The sequence below is a fragment of the Coloeus monedula genome, assembly GCF_965178545.1.
Source record: "Coloeus monedula genome assembly, chromosome: 1".
Taxonomy (NCBI): Eukaryota; Metazoa; Chordata; class Aves; order Passeriformes; family Corvidae; genus Coloeus; species Coloeus monedula.
The window spans coordinates 61335098-61355336 of record NC_138781.1 but is presented as its reverse complement, the minus strand read 5'-3'; the positions used below and the strand labels follow the sequence as shown (position 1 = coordinate 61355336).

Here is a 20239-nt window from a genome sequence, read left to right as displayed (position 1 = left end):
AGATTTCTGGAGATACTTAAAATGGAGATGAGCTGTGATCAGCCTTATCTTGGTTGACCCTCTTTAGTTAGGAGATTGGACCAGATGACATTCTGAGATCTCTGCCAACCAAAATTACTACATGACTCCAGTCACCACATTCACAGAAATAATCAAATCGGACTTTTGTTCCTAGTTGCATTTTTTTGCTGTTAAATTTCATATTTCCCTGTGAAATTACTATAGCATTCATTATAATCCTAATATTTTCCTTTTTTTTACTCTAAACTGGATTATTCTTTGAAAATCTTTAGGTTTGCTGTCTATAGTATTTTTTTTTGCCAATCTTTACAAGATTTGTCATATTTACAGCATCTCAAAAAAAAATGTTTTCTCTGGTTTTAATCTTCAGAATTACTTGCATTTATATTTTCTCATTTTTTTCTTTTTTCTTATCCTGAGTCATCTTTGCTGTTTGCTACTACCCAGATGATAATGGTATTTTCCTATATTTTCACAACTTACACTGTTTTGTCTCTTCTGATCGGTAGTTATTTTTTCTGGGGTTTCAAAAAACTGCATTTCGCCAGCAGAAAATTCCAGAATTCAGTGAACAGAATAGAAATGTATAAATACATGTGATTATGGTAAAATTATAAAAGGTAAAATACCTACTCTAGGGACAGCTTTCCCAGACTGGAGATTTACAACATGAAATAGGGTTTGGGGATAGGGATGTTTTTTACTTTCTTATAGCAGAATATTGAACTGTGACTTGGTATTTCTAAAGAGAAGACATGACTATAATTCCAAAGCAAAAATGATTGCATAATTTTACTGTTTAACAGATAGCAGTCTTCAGTATTTTCTTAGAAAACTTAGATTGTTGGCACCTTCTCTCTTAATATCTTAGTTTTAGTGTTATGTTTTCCAGAAAACCCAAGCTTCATGCCCTTTCTGTGCAAGTGCTTCTACTGTCATAACACAAATAATTAAAAATGGAGATAATGCTACTTATGCCTTCAAGGAACAGATTACATGAAGTACAAGGAGATTTGTAGTAGGGCATAGATCTACTTTGTCCAGGTATTGGCTTAATAGTTCTGTTCCAGTTCTATAATTAGGACTCTGAAAATCAATTTTTATTATTTTTAAATAATGGACTGTTAGGGGGTTGCAATGGACCTTCAAGATCATATAGTCCTGTAGCAGGTTCAGTTCGGAAACCGGGCAGAAACATCAATTAAGTGTAGTGGTTTGGTTCAAAATATCCATTACTTACTTATTTCCTTCTGTGAGATAAGAATTAGGAGAAAGCAAAGCAGGGACAAAACTTAAAAGAATATAAAGAAGTTTATTAACAGACCTCAAAGAAAGAAAAAAAGTCAGACTAAACCTTCAGAACACTTCTCCCCCCACCTTTCTCCCTTCTCCCACTGACAACGTAAAAAGACAACCCTTGAGATTTTCAGTCAGGTTACCACTTCTATAATAATCTTTTCCAGTTCACTTAGGGAGAGGAGTCTCTCTTGCTCATGCTATGGAGACATCTCCACAAGAAGTTCTCTCATGGCTTCAATGTCACAGCGAGACAGCCGCCCGGGTTGGTTCTCTGCTCACATGTGAGAGTCCCTTCCCTTGACTTACAGCTTTCCCCACAACTGTTTTCAAGGATCCAATCTTGAGCTAATGGATCATTTTAAGGATGAGCTGTTCAGAGGCGAAGGTTCTCTTCACCTATCTCTGGGAGCATCTTCATCTCCGGGAACAGAGGTCTTCTCCCTCCATGGGAGAAAGGGTCCTCATAATTTTCATCTCTCTGTTCAAGCTTCTCATCAAATTACAGCTACTTCAACATTTGCTTATTTCAGCACAGGTACTTTTGCTCACAATTACAGTCATTTGCTTGTTTCAGCACAGGTACTTTTGCTCACAATTGCAATTTGAACGCTCCAACCCCCCATGCTTCATGAAATTACAGTGGGTACTCTGATGTATCATAGTCCATCACCATAGCTTTACAACAGAATTTCAGCTTCTAGGCTTGAAGCATCTCCTCTTTCTCCTCCCTCAGGGTTTCAGTTCTTCCTTCCTCACTGACTTTCGTGTCTCTGTGGTGTTCTCTTCACTTGCCTCCACCTTCCCTCTTCATCTGACTCAGGAGAGGATTGGTCTCTGCAGGCTTCATCTGTTCTGGAGGAAACTTAACAGCACTAACAAAGGGTTAATGTCACCCGGCCCCGCAGCTGGAATTCGCTTATCGCTGTTGGTCACATGATCTTTGCCGGGCAGCAGCCTCAGATGAATCTTCGGCCACACTGGAGCGGGGGAAAGCGTGCCGCGCTGCCTGCATGGAGCAGAGCTGTGGGGCTGACCCGCACTGAGCGGCTGTGGGTGGAACAGGGCCGCACAGCTCCAGGATAACTGTCTCTCGGCCTGCCCCGGGCCGAGCAGGGCCCGGCCCGGCCCCGCTGGGCTGCAGAGGCCCCCCAGTTACATGTCCAAAAGCTGGAAGCAAGAGAGCTTTCCCGGGTTTTGTTCGTTCTTAAATGTGGATCACAGAGGCGTGTCAAGCTTCTTAAGTGGCTTTAAAAAGTTGCCAATATTCAAACTAGCCAGTTGATTGGTTCTGTCAAGTCTAGAGGAAGCTGTAAGCACCTCTTTGCAAAGAATCACTTCCGTGGCTGATGAAGATCTTTAACAAAAAACCCAAACTATACTAAACCATGAGAAGTCCCAACCCCCATGTAATGCATATTGAAATAATGGCATGCTTAAAAGTGCCTGGAGTGATAGTCGTTCTAAGTATTTAAATGGTTGACATTTGTTACAGTTCTGAGAAAAAAACCCATATAGAACTAAAAATAGGATAAAATGGTAAATGGGGGAGATTTGTGTAAGAGGCTATATAGCAAGGTATATATACACCTTTAAGTGGAAAATCAAGTATGTGAATCTTTACATGCTTTTAAAAAGAATCTTAGTAAAAAAACCAAAGATAAAATATCTGTTAAAATAGCAAATCCTTATTACTGGAATAATGTGGCTATCTTAAAATTTTGAATCTAAGGTCATAGGACACTACTTAAATAATGAGCATTAAGTTAAAGCTACTCTTGGAATTATTTTTGTGATCTCTTTTACTGATGTAATTGTCCAAGTCCTCTCAGATTTGTAGCCTCATTCTGAACTGTTTTTTCATGCATGCCTTGAGAATATGTGATATTACTACTAGATATGTTGTATTCACTAGAAGGTGAAGCTGTGATATTACTGCTGCATCCCCGTGAGTTGTGCTGAATGTGGCAGATTAGAAAATGCGAGTGGAATATTATCTTGTATTTTTCATGCTTTTGTAGTGATAACTTTTCATTGTTGTGTATGACCTAAATTGAATAATGGATCTGAACTGTGACTTGGTATCTCTAAAGAATGTATTTCAGAAACAAAAATGGTTGCATAATTTAACCGTCTTAACATCTCATTCTTTAACATTATGGTGGTATTTTAACATTATAACAATGCATCGAAAAGTTAGACTAATGTAAACTTTTCTGCTATCTGTAGGATTCACTAGCTGAAGTTGAAGAGAAGTACAAGAAAGCTATGGTTTCAAATGCTCAACTAGACAATGAGAAAAACAACTTGGTTTACCAAGTGGATACTTTAAAGGATGTTATTGAGGAGAAAGAAGAACAGATAGCAGAGTTCTATAGGGAGACTGAAGAGAAGTCAAAGGTATTTTTTTTTTCTAATTATAAACTACAGAAATCTGGACTACTTAGTAAGAACAGCTGTAAACATTCAGAGTAGCTTTACTTGTTAGTATTGGGCTTAAGTCTTTATGGCATCTTTTCTCTCTACAGTTTATTAAATAAAATCTTCTGTGTAGTAAGTATTCTGGACAACTTATCTAGACCACTTCAGTGGTCTTTTTTTAACTGCTCAGTGATTTTTTTTTAACTGCTTGGTAGGTATAATTTCTCAAATCCTTGCAGTAATCTCTTACATAACTCAAAATAAATATAAATAATGGATTTATTTAATACAGGAATTGGAAAGACAGAAACACACCTGCAGTGTTCTGCAGCATAAGCTGGATGAATTTAAAGAGGGCCTTCGACAGAGGGATGAATTGATAGAGGTATGTTCATATGAGTGTATGATAGAACCTGTGCAAATAAATATCGTGTAAGATTTGAATGAGAATCATACAGAAAATAGGATTAAACATAATCTTGCATTTTTAAGAAAGAATTTATCTTGTTTTAGTGGGTAGAATTTAAGCTACTGATCCTCCTAAATTTATGAGAATGTCTCTGCAAGGTTTTCAAATGTATTACACCTTGTAAAACCTTTAATTCTTGTGAGAATTGTGGTTCTCTCATGAATGTTCCTTATATGTTTCTTTGCTGTGAGGGCAGAAGTAATATTTGTGTGGCCAAAAACGTTTTTCCATAGCTAGAAGTTCTGATGTGTGGATAATACCAAATGTTATTCTTTCTTTTACCAGAAGTTTCCATTTCAGTTATTTCAGACTTTTATATCAACCACTGAAGTTTGCCGTAGTGAATATTTGTTTGCCTACCAGTCAAGCATAATACACAGCAATAGTGGTCAGCATGTTATTGGGTCGAAACCATGTTGCTGGGTGTGCAGTATGTTCTTTTCCCCTCTCACCCTGTTCTTTTTCCCCTTTCCCCTTTTATTCTGGAAACAAACCCACCCACCCTGAAATCCCAGAGTTATTATCAGTCTTAATTTTAAAATGGTCCACAAAGAAATATATATATACATACATATAAATATATCTTGTCTACAGTATGTGGGTGTCCATTTCCCAATGATTTTAGTTGGAATTTGTAGTTCAATTATTACATAATTTTCCCACTGTCTCTTCATTTCAGTAAAAATTGATGATCATTAAGTGTATAAGCCGAAGTTTCCACTGTCATTTTCAAAAGCTGTGTAATAGTCATTGATCCTTTATTCACTATACTCTTGTGCTCTCTAGAGGGTAGTACTGTAACTCCAAAAGGTTTCTGAAAAGTCCCAGTTCTGTTTTGGAAGTATTATGCTTCATGAACTGGAGTTGGTATGACTTACTAGCAGAAGAAAAGGATTAAGATTACCCTAAGTATCAGCATTTTGAGTCAGATAAATGCTGACAAGCAAAAAACCTTTAAAAATTCTGTTGTAGCTCTGTTGCTTGCTCTAAGTTATCTTTGACTTCGCTGAGAATTAAAGAACAACTTCGCATGTTCTTTTTTGGGGTTTTGGTAGGGTTTAAGTATATGAACCAAGAATATAGAGCAGATGTGTCTGGAGCGTTTGCTTTGGTAGAATGTAGCATGTGTCAAATATTCACAAATATATCCAGTTCCTTTGAAGGTTTGACCTGTATTTACCACTTATTTGTGTCGTTTCCTCATCTATTAACACTATCAGGAAATCTAGCTGAAGCCATGTAGCTTTTTGCAGAAAGACATTGTCTTCATTCCCAGATGTAAAATCAAGTTCACTCATTAAGAGGGAAAAAATTGTCTCTAGCCCACAAAATTCTTATGTCGTCTTCATAGCTAAGACTTTAATTATGTTTGCAGGGCAAGCAGCAAAATGCAGGGACAGTCAGCTAAAAAAATAGGAATGTACTTGATAGGTATTCATATAATATCAGAGAGCACTCAGCAGTTGTCTTTCACTTCCTGGATGTTTGATTCAAACTCCCTTCTTTATACTTTCAAGATTATTTTATTTTGTAAAACATTAATAAAACCAGTTGTTAACATTAGTATTCACTTCCAAAGGGGACTTGAAGGTATCTGGAAATTACAGCAGAGTAATTGTTCCTATCCACAGACTGCAGTGGGAACAGTCACTGAGGGAGCTGGGGTTGTTTAGCCTGGAGAAAAGGAGACTCAGAGGTGACTTTACCACTCTCTACAACTTCCTGAAGGGTGGTGGGGGTTGGTCTCTTTCTCCAGGCAGCAACGGACAGAGCGAGAGGACACAGTCTTAAGCTGTGCCAAGGGAAATACAGGTTGGATATTAGGAAAAAGTTTTTCATGGAAAGAGTGGTTAAATACTGGAATTGTCTGCCTGGGGAGGTGGTGGAGTCACCATCCCTGGATGTGTTTAAAAAAAGATTGGACGTGGCACCTGGTGCCATGGTTTAGTTGAGGTTAGGGCATTGGTTGGACTCGATCTTGAAGGTCTCTTCCAACCTAGTGATTCTGTGATTCTGTAAAGAAAAGTAACTCTAGCTGCATTAAGTTTTCCCGACAACATTCATTGAATAGAATTAAATACCATTCTCTTGCATGAATTAATGAGAAGTATATTACATTAAACTGCACGCTGTTTCTGTAACTTCATGCTCATAAACTCTTTGGTTGACTTTTATTACTTAGTTTCCTTTATCTGTTTTAATGTTTGGGATTTTTTTTTTCCATTTCCTTACTTCTCTTTCCTCTTTTATTCTTCCCTCATCCTATTTACCACAGGAGAATCAACGTATGCAGGAGAATATAGACTCCATAACCAAAGAAGTGTTTGATCTCCAGGAGACAATTAATTGGAAAGATAAAAAAATAGGGGTATGAATCAAATGTGGGAGGAAAGTATTTTTTTAATTTAGAAGTAGATGGATGCCCTCTACACCCCAAGGAATGCTGTGTACTCCAAAGAAATTAAGGCCACACCCACCTTAAATGCATAAAATGTTTTGCAGTCTTTCTCTTCAGAAAACAAGCCACACTTTACTTGCATAATGATAAGTAGTACTAATTAAATCTGTAACATGAACTGTTACACATACAATTTTACAATTTTTTTACAAAATTTTTAATGGCATGCTTAGTGGTAAAAAATAGGAGCTTTAATTGACTTCTGCGACCAACTTGCTCATTCCCGTATTATGCTTCTGATCCTTGCAGGATTGGTTAGCTTAGCTGTAACACTGAACCAAGCTGGTTTTGTGATATGACACAAGAAATACTTTGGGAATTGAGAGTTGTAATTGAAACAGTGGTTGTAGGTGACCTTTTGAGGAGCATCTGTAGGGCTCCTATATAGGAAGAAAGGTGGTACAGGAAGAACTGTGCTGATACTATGCAGCTAATGTAGGTCAGGCAGGGTTTTTCAGCTTCACTTCTGGGCAGTGTAGAAGTCGTAGAGCTGAGTCAGACTGACCCTCAGTGATCACTACATGGCTCTGAACTTGCAGATGTTCTGGGACACAAGTACATTGCCGGGTGGCAATAGGGAGTTAATTGGAAAGTCTTCAAAAAGGAATTGTCTGCCTCTTAACAGCTCAAGGGGTCATTTCTCTCTACCTGAATTTTACACCATATTTCAATATATGCAGATTTCTTTGAAAATTGTTTTATTTGCTGGAGTTCAAGTCACTTTGAAAAGTTGCCTTTTAACTGATGGTGCCCAGTTCAAAAGCTATGCTGTCTTAAATTTTTTTCATGTTTCAGTCTTTCTCTTCCATCATAAAAAAATGTCAGCATTCTAAAGTTTTCTGAATATTCTTTTGAAAGCTTTTTATCTTTAATTTACCCTATTCTTTCCATACTTATTTCTCACATTTGTATACTGGACTGTCTCAATTTCTGCAATATTTTTGTGCTCTTTCAAATACATTGCCAGAGTTAGTACAAGCATATCCCATATTCAAATACAGCCAGAATGACAAGAAAGATAGATATATTTTCCTTTAGCCAAAATTGCCCTGCCAGTTTGTGTTCTTATGAACACCATAGCTGGTTATTTTTCTAGTTAGGTTTTTTTTTTAACTCTCAGAATTGAAGTCTCTTAGATATGAAAGTATAAAAATGCTGTTCTTTCTCATATCTATAAAAATTTACATACTTTTCCTAGCTCATAGTTTTTGAGCCTTTCTCCCTCCTGCTGAGCAGCTTTGCTAATTTTTACCTATTCTAGCTTTAGAAGTCTCTGAGAAGCTTCACAGTGTAGCTTATAACTGGAATTGCAACCTAATTTTACAATGTATACAAGACTTTTTAGCTGTTTTAGAGAAAGAAAGGGAGGCAAACAGAACAAAAATAGCACAAGTTTGTTTTACACCTGCCTTCTTATGTTGTCCTGTTTCTACAGTGATTGAAATTTGTGGTTATATTTGATCTTAAATTAGATCAGTATGAGGACACTGAGTTATAGCTTTGGGTAATACTCCTGAAATATACAGTTATTTTACTGTTTAGTGGCTCCAAATTTTCAATTAGTAATGGCAACTCTGAGTTAGGACCCCAGACGTCTCTTGCATTCTGGCATATGATCAGATTTTGCTCATACCAGTATGGTAAAATATCCCTGCAGAGCTTTATTGTCCTGATTCCTGTTCCCTGCCCCGATAGAAGAATTGCAGAGGTAAATTTTGTGCAAAATCCATGTCATATTAAATTAAACCCTGAGCATACAAACAGTTAGGATTTTTAGTGGTTTTGAATAATGTTTACTTAGATCTACATAGGTAGAAATACATAGTTGTATCAGTTTCACTTTCCTTCCCATCAGAATTTTCTGATTTCCAACACTTGTGTATTAGAGGGTGAGGACAGAAAATAAGTTTGGGGAAGGTCAGCATCGTCACAGGACACTGTCGAGTGCACACAATCTGTGTGTGATTCTGGGCCACTGTGTCCATTCTCTCAAGTGGTGAGCTTACTTCCCCTTCCCCTACCACTGTTCTTCAAAAATTAAAAAGATGTATGTGTCTTTTAAGTAGAGCACAAAATGATGTAATGATTAAGGTTCTTCATGCCATATATAATGTAGTTAGAGATCTAGTGTGTGCTAGGAAATAAAAGGACATCTTACGAATTTTTAAATTAAGATGTCAGCTAATGTTTTCACACATGTTGATTTGCCTTTATTTTAAATGTTACATTTACATACTAATACATCAAATTGTCAAAGTTTTCTGTTGAAACTGAGTAATGCTTTAAAACATTGCTCTAGTACACAGATTCTAGATGATTATTAAAATCCAGCATACTGCAGTTATGTGGGGCAAGTACAGTACAAATGTATACACTTCCATTTCTTTCTTGGTATCAATCCATTCCTACACATTCATGCACAACATAAGGTTTAGTTGGATCATTTTCTTGGCAAAAATGTGTGCATACTTTTGCAGTTGTTGTATGGTGAGGATTATTTGTAATGCATACAATATCAAATGCTGCCCAGTCAAGTGAAAGTGTCCGGCTAACTGTCAGGTAACACCGCTCCAGCATAGGTAGGCAAACCTATTTACATCCATATTTCACTTGTAGCTGCCACACTTTTTTTGTGCTAAAATAGTGCTACCAGTGTTTGCTGCCTTTTTTTTCCCTCTAAAACTGACTGCTTTGGGTTTAGTAAATGGTGTTGTAACCCTTAAGCAACTAGTAAAATACACTAGTATTTGTGAGTGGATACATTCAAGGTCTTCGATGATGTATGATTTCTACTTCTGTACCTTATAAAAGGCAGAGAAATTAGTTCAATAGATGTAATGTTTTAGGATCTTTGCCATTTGAATTTTAGCAATTTTATTTCTTGCTGCAGAGTGCCTCTATGAAGAAGAATCACTTATTCTTTTGGTACTCAATTTAGTTTATCAAGGTTTACCAAAAAGTAGAATTCACTAAATAAAAAATCTACTAAGAGTTTTGAAAAAAGTGTTATGACAAATGCAGCATGAAGTTAGATATGCAACTTGGGGAAGGCAGTTATCAGAGATGTATGTTACTACATATTTGAAAAGCACTTTTAATTTCTTTACTTTTATTGAGCTCTTTGTATTTACTTGTAGAAAATCTTTCTGCTGTCATATGCTTTTTCTCTGTGCCATTCTTTTTCTTGCTATCTGCCTGAGCCCAGGCCCTAGAAAGACAGAAAGATTACTTTGACTGCATTAAGAATGAGCGAGATGAGCTCAGAGAGGAGTTGGCTGACCTGAAGGAAACAATGAAGAGAGGACAGGTATGTTGGTAGTAGTTACTTTACAGTAACAGAAATCCAGGAATGGGGCATGAAATCAAGGTCAGTAAAAAAGAGGAAGAATGGTTACTATTATTTTGCAATCTGAAAACCTGACCTTAGGGTAGGATAAATGGTCCATATCATTGTAATGGTTTCAATGAACTTGAAAAGCTCTTAAAAAACTTTTCTGTTCATTTATATTTTAGCACTTCTGTTGTATGACTAGTTTATTTTTCTTTTGCATTTTTAGAAACACGGATTAGTTATAATTCCGGATGGCACACCAAATGGTGATGTAAACCATGAATCGGTGGTTGGTACAATAACAGTTGTATCACAGGAAGCTGCTCAGGTCTTGGAATCTGCAGGAGAAGGACCACTAGGTAAAAATATCCTAGCATACTTTATAGAGTTTTTGAGGTCTTTGTTGCCTCTCGTCCACAGTGGGTGTGATTTACAGATGCAGATGCAAGCACCTGTGATGCTTCTGGAATATATGCTTATACAATTTTCAGGATTGATTTTAATTTTTTGTTTGTTCTGAGTAAAAAGACAGATGTATCTTTTGAGTAAGAAAAAATATGTGCTTAGATGTTTGAAACTGATTAGTTCTCTTGGTCCAGTTCCTGTTCTAAAACCGTCAGAAAACATCTTGCTTAAAAGTGTCATCTTTTGGATTAGTATGTTTTCCATTGTGTTTCATGAAAATAATTCTTTAGAAGTATGCATAATCATTGAAAGAACAGCAAGTGCAGTCTTCCATCACATTCATTAGAAAAATAAACATTCACATTTAAAAACACTGAAAAAGTGACAGGGACAACAGAGACACTAAGTGGGGGTTTCAGGGTTAAGTTACTTTAACTTGCTTTTATCCTTAGGTTGAGCAAGTTGTTGTATGCAAGGTCAATCCACTGTAAAACTCTGTTAACATGTAGAAAAACATCTGTATATACTTGAATTATACCTCTACAAAATATATAATAGTTGCATATTTTTGTATTGACAGAAATTAGACTTGATATGTATTTCTGCTGTGGCTCCCTCACAGGGAAATACAAATGTCATTATGCTTCATTTCTGTCGAAGTTACAATTTGTAAGGGAGCTGCTCAAGTCTTAGCACAGTGTTGCTTGATAGACTGTTTTGTAGCCATTACTGATCTTGCGACTAAGTAGAGATATTGCTGCATTCCTGTGGGTCCTTTTCCAGGTACTTTTTTTGTTGTTTCGGAACACTTTTTGCAAACTTTCTAAACATATGGGGAAGCTTAGTGGCTTCCCTGAAGTGACACCAACCTTCAAATAAGGCAGGGAAAAGAATACACAATCAGAAGAAACTTTTGTTGGAAATGGCTGTTCTGGATATGGAACAAAATTGTTTTAGTATTAAAAAAAAATCTTCAGTTGTTAATCTGCTTTAAAGATTTAGTGAACTCTGAGGTCTTGCTTTTAGAATTGTTACACTAATAAACAGTGCGAATTAAATACTTTTTCCTTTTTTCTGCTATTAACTGAAGGTTGTTGTGTTATTAGTGAAATATCAAAGTTTTGTGGTCCCAGTGCTATTAGCTTTGAAGAGCATTTCATTTGGAATGTAACAAAAAGTTATGAAAAACATATTCTTTGTTACAGATTTCTCTGATTTTTAATTGGGTTCTTTGGTTTTAGATATCAGGCTACGAAAACTGGCTGGAGAAAAGGAGGAATTACTGTCCCAGGTAAAATAAGTTATTCCTGTCAGAAATAGACCTTTGTGTATCATTTTGCTGATACAAATATATACTATTTATATATAAGCATTAAACAAATGTTAAGCACCAAAGGTGCTTAATCAAATACATAAGCACTAAAGGAAAATAAAATGCTCAATTTCCTACCTCACTGACTGCCAGGAATCAGCAGTTTCTCTTGCTAGTGTCCTTATCCATGGGACTTTGATCTTGGTTGGTAAAGAAACGTCATTTCACTAACTGGTTAGCTGAACTAACTTGTTCCTGACTTTACTATTAGTGCACATACTTAAAGCTCTTTATTTTGTCTTATGGAGAAATATTAAAGTCAGTAAAATTACACTCTCATAAGCTCAAGTGGCATTTTTTTCAAAATTACTGAGTGATCCTATTTCATTGATAATTTCTGTTACTCAAAGAGAAAATTAGTATTATCAAAGTAGTTGTGTTTGAATACAGCTCTGTTTTGAGGAGAAAGGACTCAAGCAAACATACAGCCATCGAGCAATTGTTAAGAATACTACAGTTTTTGCCCTTCTAGTTGAAGACATTGCAAATTTAAACCATTGTTGTCAACATTTGGTTTTGCTGTGAATGAACTTTAATTATAGTATAGATACTTGTTTGGAATGCCAATAAAGTATAGTATAAAATATATATAAATATGTATGCACATATTTATCACTGTATAATTTAAAAATCACTGATCATCTATTTGATTTGTATCATGAATGGGGGTTTTTCAAGTTAACTCATACACTGCTAATCTGTAGGGCAATATTTTTAGCTCCTACTTCTTTCATAATGTCCATACACAGAGGACATAGCTGAGAAATCTGTGTTCCCTGACTGTTTCCGCTGTCGATATTGCCATGTCTCGCAGCCATAGGGAGGAGGAGGAGAGAAGATCCAGCAGGCAGGAATTGTGCAGCAAGATTGATTGATTTAAGTATTTTACAAACTCTTTTATAGGCCTTTTCTTCATAGTCTAATTGGACAAAGGATCAGCCACCCCTTGGGGTGACTGGCTAAAATCCTAAAACATCCATTGTCAAAATATTTTTCTACTGTACCATAAACATAGTTCTACAAGGTCGCAGGTGTTCACAGAACTTCTGCTATTATCTTCCATGAGAGAGAAAAGTATCCCACGGTTTAGAAGAACCAGGAAAATTCCTTGCTAGCAGCATTTTTGTATCCACATCTGACTACTGGAAAAATTGAGAGACAGTTTCTGTAGCATGAAATGGAACTGTTAAAGACTAATGTGCACTACAGACTTGCCTAGGACCATTGTTTCCGGGTGGAGTATGAGAGAGGACCCCCTAAAAAAGCCATGGATTATTCTCTCTTTAAACTGACTAGGATATTGTTCAATATCTTCGTGTGTGTTTAGAGCGGAGAAGATATGCAGTAGAAGAAATCCATAAATGGAGTTTAATGCCATCTCCTCTTCTGAAAAGTGAGCTGTGTTAGTTACTGGGTGCTCCTGCACTGTGCAGATATCACTGCAGCACTGACCAAACTGGTGGGCTTGGGTTGTGCATTGACATTCAGAGGGTACTCGCCCAGTGATGGGGCTGGGGGGCTACAGCCACAGACTTCAGGGACTGACTCCCCTGCGTGGCTCTACTATTCTTGTTTACAGAACCTTCTCAGCCAGTGACATCTCAGGACTACTCTGCCTTTCCACCATTGAACATTTAGATACACAACTACTGACCTTCTGGGAGTCTCTTTTTCATAAAGAAACGCTTCTTTTTCAGGTTAGAAAACTGAAGATGCAGTTGGAAGAAGAACGACAGAAATACTCTAAAAGTGATGGCATGAATCCAGATATAATAGGCTTAGAGAATGGCTCTGACTTGCAACTAATTGAAATGCAAAGTAGGTATATGGTGACTGTTCAAAGTTATTCTTGCAGAGAGGACCTCCAACTCCTTTTGTTGAGCACTAGTAGTATTGTGAGTGACTACATTGTTGAGCAGATGGGTTTTTGTTGGTGTATGTCCTTGCATGGAATTCCTCACTGCAGAATAGCTTAAAAATCTACCTCTTTCAGTGTTGAATAACAACATTCTGGGAAGTTATTTTTCAGTTGATAACCTTGCCTAGATTGGGTGCCACTACTTGAATACAATTTTTAGACAATAGAATTTCAGCTAAGACTTTTTTTAATATCTATTCTACGTGATGATTTTGTTCAATCTCTGATATAGAAACTTAATCTAGAAGACTATTGTCTTGAAGCAAAACATGAAAATTTATTTTACCTAATATTTAGTGTTGCTTTACAGAAGCACTAAGCTGCTTTTCGTTTCAAGCAAGCTATTTCTTCAGCTGAAAACTTACTTCTTTGGCAGACTGTCGTTTAATATGCTTGTGTCAATGAACATGAACAAAGCACTGGCAATGTGAGGGCTCAAATGTAACACCAAAATAATTTGCAGAGCTCCTTAGAGTTTATCAGTCAAGTTCATGCCTTGTGCTCCTTACTATTCAAATACTATTACAGCTGTCTAAGTTGAATGTTGCTGGTGTTATGTTTATTAAGGTCTGACATTTTGCAGTGTGTGTTGATTATTATGTTGATTCTGTTCTCTAAGGAATTAGTTTGCTCAGCTAAACACGTGTTTTAAAAGGTGTGTATCTCATTGGTGCACGTGAGATTAAATGCACACTTTTATAGAGACAGTAGTTGTGTTCTCTAAATAAAGGAAAATTACTTCCTTTCCATACTCTCGAAGATTGCCAAAAGAACATTTACCTCTCTGTGATCCTGTGTATGGGCTTCTCAATAAAATGGTCTTTTTAATGAATGATCTTTTAATTAAAAGGGAAACTGCTAGTTTAGAGAGTTGCTTTGACTAACATATTCATGTCAAATTTTGTCTAGGAGATGCCAACAGACAAATTAGTGAATACAAATTCAAGCTTTCAAAAGCTGAACAAGATATAGCTACTTTGGAACAAAATGTAAGTGTCTTTCTTCATGTTTGTTATTACACTGCACACTTCTACAATACTTTTTTCAACAAAAACTATGAAAGCATATTTCCTCATTTAATTTACTGATTGATATTTATTTTGCATAGAATGACAGCACAGTTTTTGTATTTCCTGCAGTTAAAGACCTGCGTACAGTCTAATCATAAGGGAAAATCTACCAAGATGCTGAACTATAAAAACATGTTATTGACTTTATTAATAAGTGTGATTGTTTTCACAGATGTATAACTCTCGAATTTAGAGAGTAAATTATGTGCCTTCCACAGTATTTAGAACGTTCTTACAAGTAATTAAGTTAAATAAATTTATTTTCTTGAACTAGTAGCTTCAGTTCCTCTTTATATTCTGCCATACTTTTGTATTTTAGGAACTTAACTACAGCTTATTACCTAAAAACTACATAAAGGATTATAATTTAAATCACAGATGCATATCTTTTCTCTTTTGCACAGATTCAGTCTAGTAGCCTGTCATGTGGATTTAGGGGTAGCAGGGAGCTGTACATAGAACAATCCAGCCAGTGGGTTTTAACATCTACAGGTTGCAATCAGGATTTGTCTCAAGCCCTCTCCTTACTGAACTCTGTGGTTGGGCTCAAGACCTCTTTCATCATGTCCCCAATAACAGTTCACAGTCTCCTTTCTACTTTGCACCTTTTCATATGGTTTCTGCTTTTCAACTTTCTACTTCCATTTTTAATCCCATGGGTTTCCCAATTCTTGATTTTTTGTATTCCAGCTCTTCTCTCTCTGCTTATGTTGATTCTGTTCTCTAAGGAATTAGTTTTCTGATCTAAACATGTTTTAAAAGGTGTGTTCTTTAACCTTCTGTCTGTTCTCAGCTTTGTCCTGGGAAGAACAGCTGGTGGCAGGTGAACTCCAGGTGGAACACCTGAGTATGTTCCTTTTGTCTTGTTTGGGTTTACAGATTGGACGACTTGAGGGACAGGTTGCAAGGTATAAAAATGCAGCAGAAAATGCAGAAAAAGTAGAAGATGAACTCAAAGCTGAAAAAAGGAAGCTTCAGCGAGAGGTAACTGACTTGGTTTCCTTTCCAGCTGTATGTTCCTTTCTGTCTTGAGCTGCTCTGTCTTTTGCCTCCCAAGCTCTGTTTTTTTTGTAATCTTCAGTTACAGCTTTTAATTGTTTTTTGAGATAACCTTCAAGTCTTAGTGTTACATTCAGCAGACATCTAGCACATTAAAGTAATACTAACTACAATTCAATGCTGTACTTCCTTGGAAGGGAGCATTCTAAGTGGTATTTTTTTCTAAATATGATAACTTGTAATGTTTTAAAGTAATCCTTCTACAAAAGTTGCTGGAAAGTTGAATGATCCCTATGTCAAGTGACAGCCTGGGAATTTTCCAACTTGCACCTCACAGGATTCTGGGAAGAAGCTGTATTTAACTGAGCTGTTGATCATTCTTGCTTAAGAGCTGCTGCATCACTAGCATGATACCTGTTAACTGTGATGGGAATACATAGCTGTATGCAAGTAATAGTGGTGGACAGTACTTTACCTTGTTCTAGGTAAATTGCTTTCATGTAATGGGAGGCTGCAGGCACCTAGTTCTTTTGGAATGAATACAGTTCATGTTTCAGTTGCTTCACACTTATTTTTAACAGTTGAATTCTGTTTAATCTGCCTGCAATAATGAAAGTGTTATATCTTAACTACTGTGACATTCTTATGAAACATATACTTTTATTCCTCTTACAAAGCTTGAGAACAGCACAAAGTCCAAACAAGCTAAAGGGATCATATTTTTTTTTTTCATTTTATAGTTAAGAACAGCACTGGATAAGATAGAAGAGATGGAGATGACCAATAGCCATTTAATGAAAAGGCTGGAGAAGATGAAGGCAAATAGGACTGCGCTTTTATCTCAACAGTGAAATGGAAATTGAAAATACAATGCACTGCTCCTTGAATAACTAGTCCCTAGCTTGTTTATAAAAACAGACTTTCAGTGGCACAAACTATGCGAACACTGAGCTGTCACTGGTGGTTTAGTTTCATAATTAAGTGACATACTTTTTGTAATTTATGAGAGAATGAAACGTAGATTGAATTCCCATGTGAATGACAGCAATTTTTCAGTAGTGTTTGATTCTAGAGTCAAAGATGGAGCACAATGCTGTATGTTTTTACAACTGTGGAATCAAGTTTACTCATGATCTCTTTTGGCTGCTTTAATGATGCTTGATGCTCAGAGACAGCTGCATGAATTCAAGACACTGTATTACAAAACTAACATATACTTGCTTAAGACATCACACAGCACAAGTGCCTTTTATCTGGTGCAATTTAAACTTCATTGTTGAAATAACCTTTGAAACCAGAAAGCATTTTATTTTAAGATACATTTGGGGTATTCCCTAAACTTTATACATTTTGAAAATACATTTTTTAAAATATTTAAATTTATAAGAAAAAATAGGGACTGTATATAAAGATCTGCTTCTTTTGCATGGGCACATCTGACTTCTATGTAATTTTGTCAAATACTAGCCCCTGATACTCTTAGTATTAAGAGTACAGTTTTAAAAATGGAAGTTATAAACCATCAAATTGTGTCATCCGCTTAAGTGGGAATTGAAATTTTATGGTGGGAGGAAGGGGGTGAGAAATGTGGGTAAGGAGTTTATTAAATGGACACTTTACTGACCAAAACTGGATGTTTTGTGTTTTCTTTTGAATACTGAGATGCTAACAGGACAGAGCAAAATCTGTAGAATAATAGAATCTGATCTTTATATTCTTAACAGGTATCTTTTTGCCTTTGGAAGTATGAGTTTGAATTTTTTTTTCTTAACCTAGTCTGCTACTGTTTGACAGTATTACCATGGAGCAGAGGAGCTTCACAAGGCAAAAGGTGTTTTCTGCAATGATGTGGTTTATGTTAGTAGCATACTCCCTGTAGACAGTGAATACTATTAAGAACTTCCACTCTTCGAGCTGACAAGTAGGAAGTCAGTAGCACCTGCAGAGGCCATTCTGAAGTGTTTGAAGTGGCACTGCCCCTGTGTTGAACTTTTCTTGAGGCCAGCAGGAGCCTTGGTCTGAGAGGAATTACTCTTTTGGACATGTAAAGGGTGTTTTCATCTTGGAAATTGCTACCCTTTTGGGAGTATTTCTCAAAGCAAAGCAAGTTTCAGGACCTTTGCAATCCCAAGAGTTCGTACCTCTGCTTGACCAGAGCTGTTTTCAAAGAACAGCCATCTTGACAATGCAAAACTAAAGCTTTCTGTCTCTGGATGTCTTCTGGACTTGAAAAATAAAATTCCTTCCCTGTTGAGATACCTAAGTAGCAGATCTACTTAGGCCTGTTTATTAAATAGGAGACAATTACAGTTTGGCAATCACATAGATCATTGTGCTGTTAACTCTTTGCTTTTTGTTGTGTACTTATTCAGTAGAAACTCTCAACTCTTGATGAGTTCTTAATGGTAGGTATTCTCAAGATAAACGGATACTTAGGAGGTTGTCAGTTGTTTACAAAACTCTGTTAAAACTTTATTTGGCATGTGGTGGGAGACTTATCTTCTGATTCACTTCTAAACCACCCCATTGAAGCTGGACATTTTATGGCAGAGGGAAAACTGCAGCTTCAATTGTAAACCATGACAGTCAGATAAGGACTTTTCTGAGGTAGATATAAAGCATCAGTACATTCTTTCTTAAAATCAAGATTTCTAGTAGTTTTTTAAAAGAAAAATTACAAAGTGTTAGCATGGGCATGTTAATTGAAGAGATTCCCAAGTTCTTGCTACCAGAAAATTAAAGCAAATTCAACAAAATATCCAGAGCAATATCCGAACAGGAGGTACCAGGAAAAGCAGTAGCAAGGAAAAAAAAAAATTGTTATTTTATCTTGTTACAGGTATAGGCATGAAAAAAATTGTGAGTAATAATGAGTGACAGTTGGATTGCAATATGGAAAGCTTTTTTTATATTTATTTTTACCAAAGCACAATTTATTTAATCAGAACCAGAGAACCAGTGTATCTGTGACAGGCAAGTGAGTAGAACATGATGGCACCAGGATTGCTGGAGACCACACATTGCTTGCTGGCCAAATAAAAGACAAGTATTAGGTGTAATTATGGAAAGCTTATAGAAAAAGTTACTATATTTGGTCAGTTCAGTTGGGGTTTGGTTGAGGAAAAAATGTAAGTTGTGTTTAATTATATTACTCAGATAATTTTATAGATAGTTGCAAGGGGACAGGGACAATTTTTAGTGGCTCTTGCATGCAGGGTTATACCAAATTACTGCTCACAAAAAGGCATGAGGTTAGTACAAAGTAGGCATAAAGATAACTAACATGGCATAATACCATTTTTTCTTTTATTGAGGGCATGTTTTTTTAACACCCAGCATGGTTTGTCCTTTCCTCAAGTTTATGGGGTTTTGTTTGGTCTGTGGAGGTCTGTTAGGGCTGGGTGAAAACATTTGGTGATTGTGTTGTTAGGGGACAGACAGCAGCACCAAAAAGGTATGTGCCTGTGTGGCAGTTCAGGGTCACTGAAGTAGCTACTGCAGGTTGAAACAACAGGAGCTGTTGTTTCATTTTCAGGTTGCTTAACCCCCTCCCAACTCCAATAAAGCCAGTGTGTAAAGGACACAAAGGGTTATCCTAGAGGAAGGGGACCAAAAGCTTGGAAAAGGATGAAAGAAATACTCTGATTACAAAAAAGTTTTATTTTTGACAGCAAATAAACACCCCATCACCACCACCAAATTGACAGGCTCAGTGATGCTGTTTTGCTGTGATGAGGTGCTGGCACTTTGGGGACAGAAACCAGAAAATGGTCAGTTGGAAAAGGCTCCTGTCCACAGCCTTCTCCATTTGCAGTGCCTGAGCTACTGGCCATGCTCAGAGCTGCACCCAAACCTGATCAGTTCTCCATTCTGAAAGAGAGCAGGGTGGCAGGACTTACACCACCTCCTCCAGTTAGCCAAGGGAGATCAGCCTCCTTATACTTGGAAGGGTGGGGGGAAGCATATGTGCCCGCTGCTGTCTTCCACTACCCATTATGCTACCCATGCTGTGAGGTCAGGTACCCACCTTAAGAGACCTGCTGCTGGAAGAGGAGCTGATCCCAGATGATGTCCTCATCTGTCTTGAAGGAGATGTACCTGCAGATAGTCGCCAGGGTAACACTGGCAGTGAATCCACTCTGCAGATGATCACAGCACTTCTCGATGCAGTCCAGGCACCAGCTAGAATTTTCTTTAAAAAAGAAATTACAAATGCATGAAAGTAAATTAAAAACAAAAACGTGGAAACAAGATAAAAGGTAAAATGGTATCACTATATCACAGGCCTGAGGAAGACCCAACCATTATCTGCCAGGAATAAACCTTCCCACAGGTGGGGAAAAATCTTGCCTTTGCCTCTCCCAGCCCTTCCACAAGGGCCTGCAAAGCAAACTTGCTGGTGCATGGATTCAGAACTCCTGCTTCCACTACCCCCAGGGGCAGATGCTTTTGTCAGGCTCCCCCCACCCCAGCCCATGC

General features: G+C 37.0%; 1 protein-coding gene across 8 annotated transcripts in view; it reads left to right on the top strand.

The window, feature by feature from the left end:
* The window catches only part of LRRFIP2 (LRR binding FLII interacting protein 2), a 61279-nt gene extending 43912 nt beyond the window's left edge, over positions 1-17367 (top strand). For 5 of the 8 annotated variants that reach the window (XM_082291013.1, XM_082291011.1, XM_082291010.1 and 2 more), the window contains 10 exons: positions 3547-3717; positions 4031-4123; positions 6483-6575; positions 9871-9972; positions 10223-10355; positions 11643-11692; positions 13471-13591; positions 14601-14680; positions 15641-15745; positions 16501-17367. In XM_082291013.1, the coding sequence (XP_082147139.1) occupies positions 3547-3717; positions 4031-4123; positions 6483-6575; positions 9871-9972; positions 10223-10355; positions 11643-11692; positions 13471-13591; positions 14601-14680; positions 15641-15745; positions 16501-16611 (1059 nt within the window). In that variant the 3' untranslated portion in view covers positions 16612-17367. Of the gene's footprint in view, positions 1-3546; positions 3718-4030; positions 4124-6482; positions 6576-9870; positions 9973-10222; positions 10356-11642; positions 11693-13470; positions 13592-14600; positions 14681-15554; positions 15746-16500 lie in introns of all 8 variants that reach the window. The other 3 variants (XR_014226834.1, XR_014226832.1, XR_014226833.1) reach the window with 3 other exon arrangements.
* The last annotated feature ends 2872 nt before the right edge of the window (positions 17368-20239 follow it).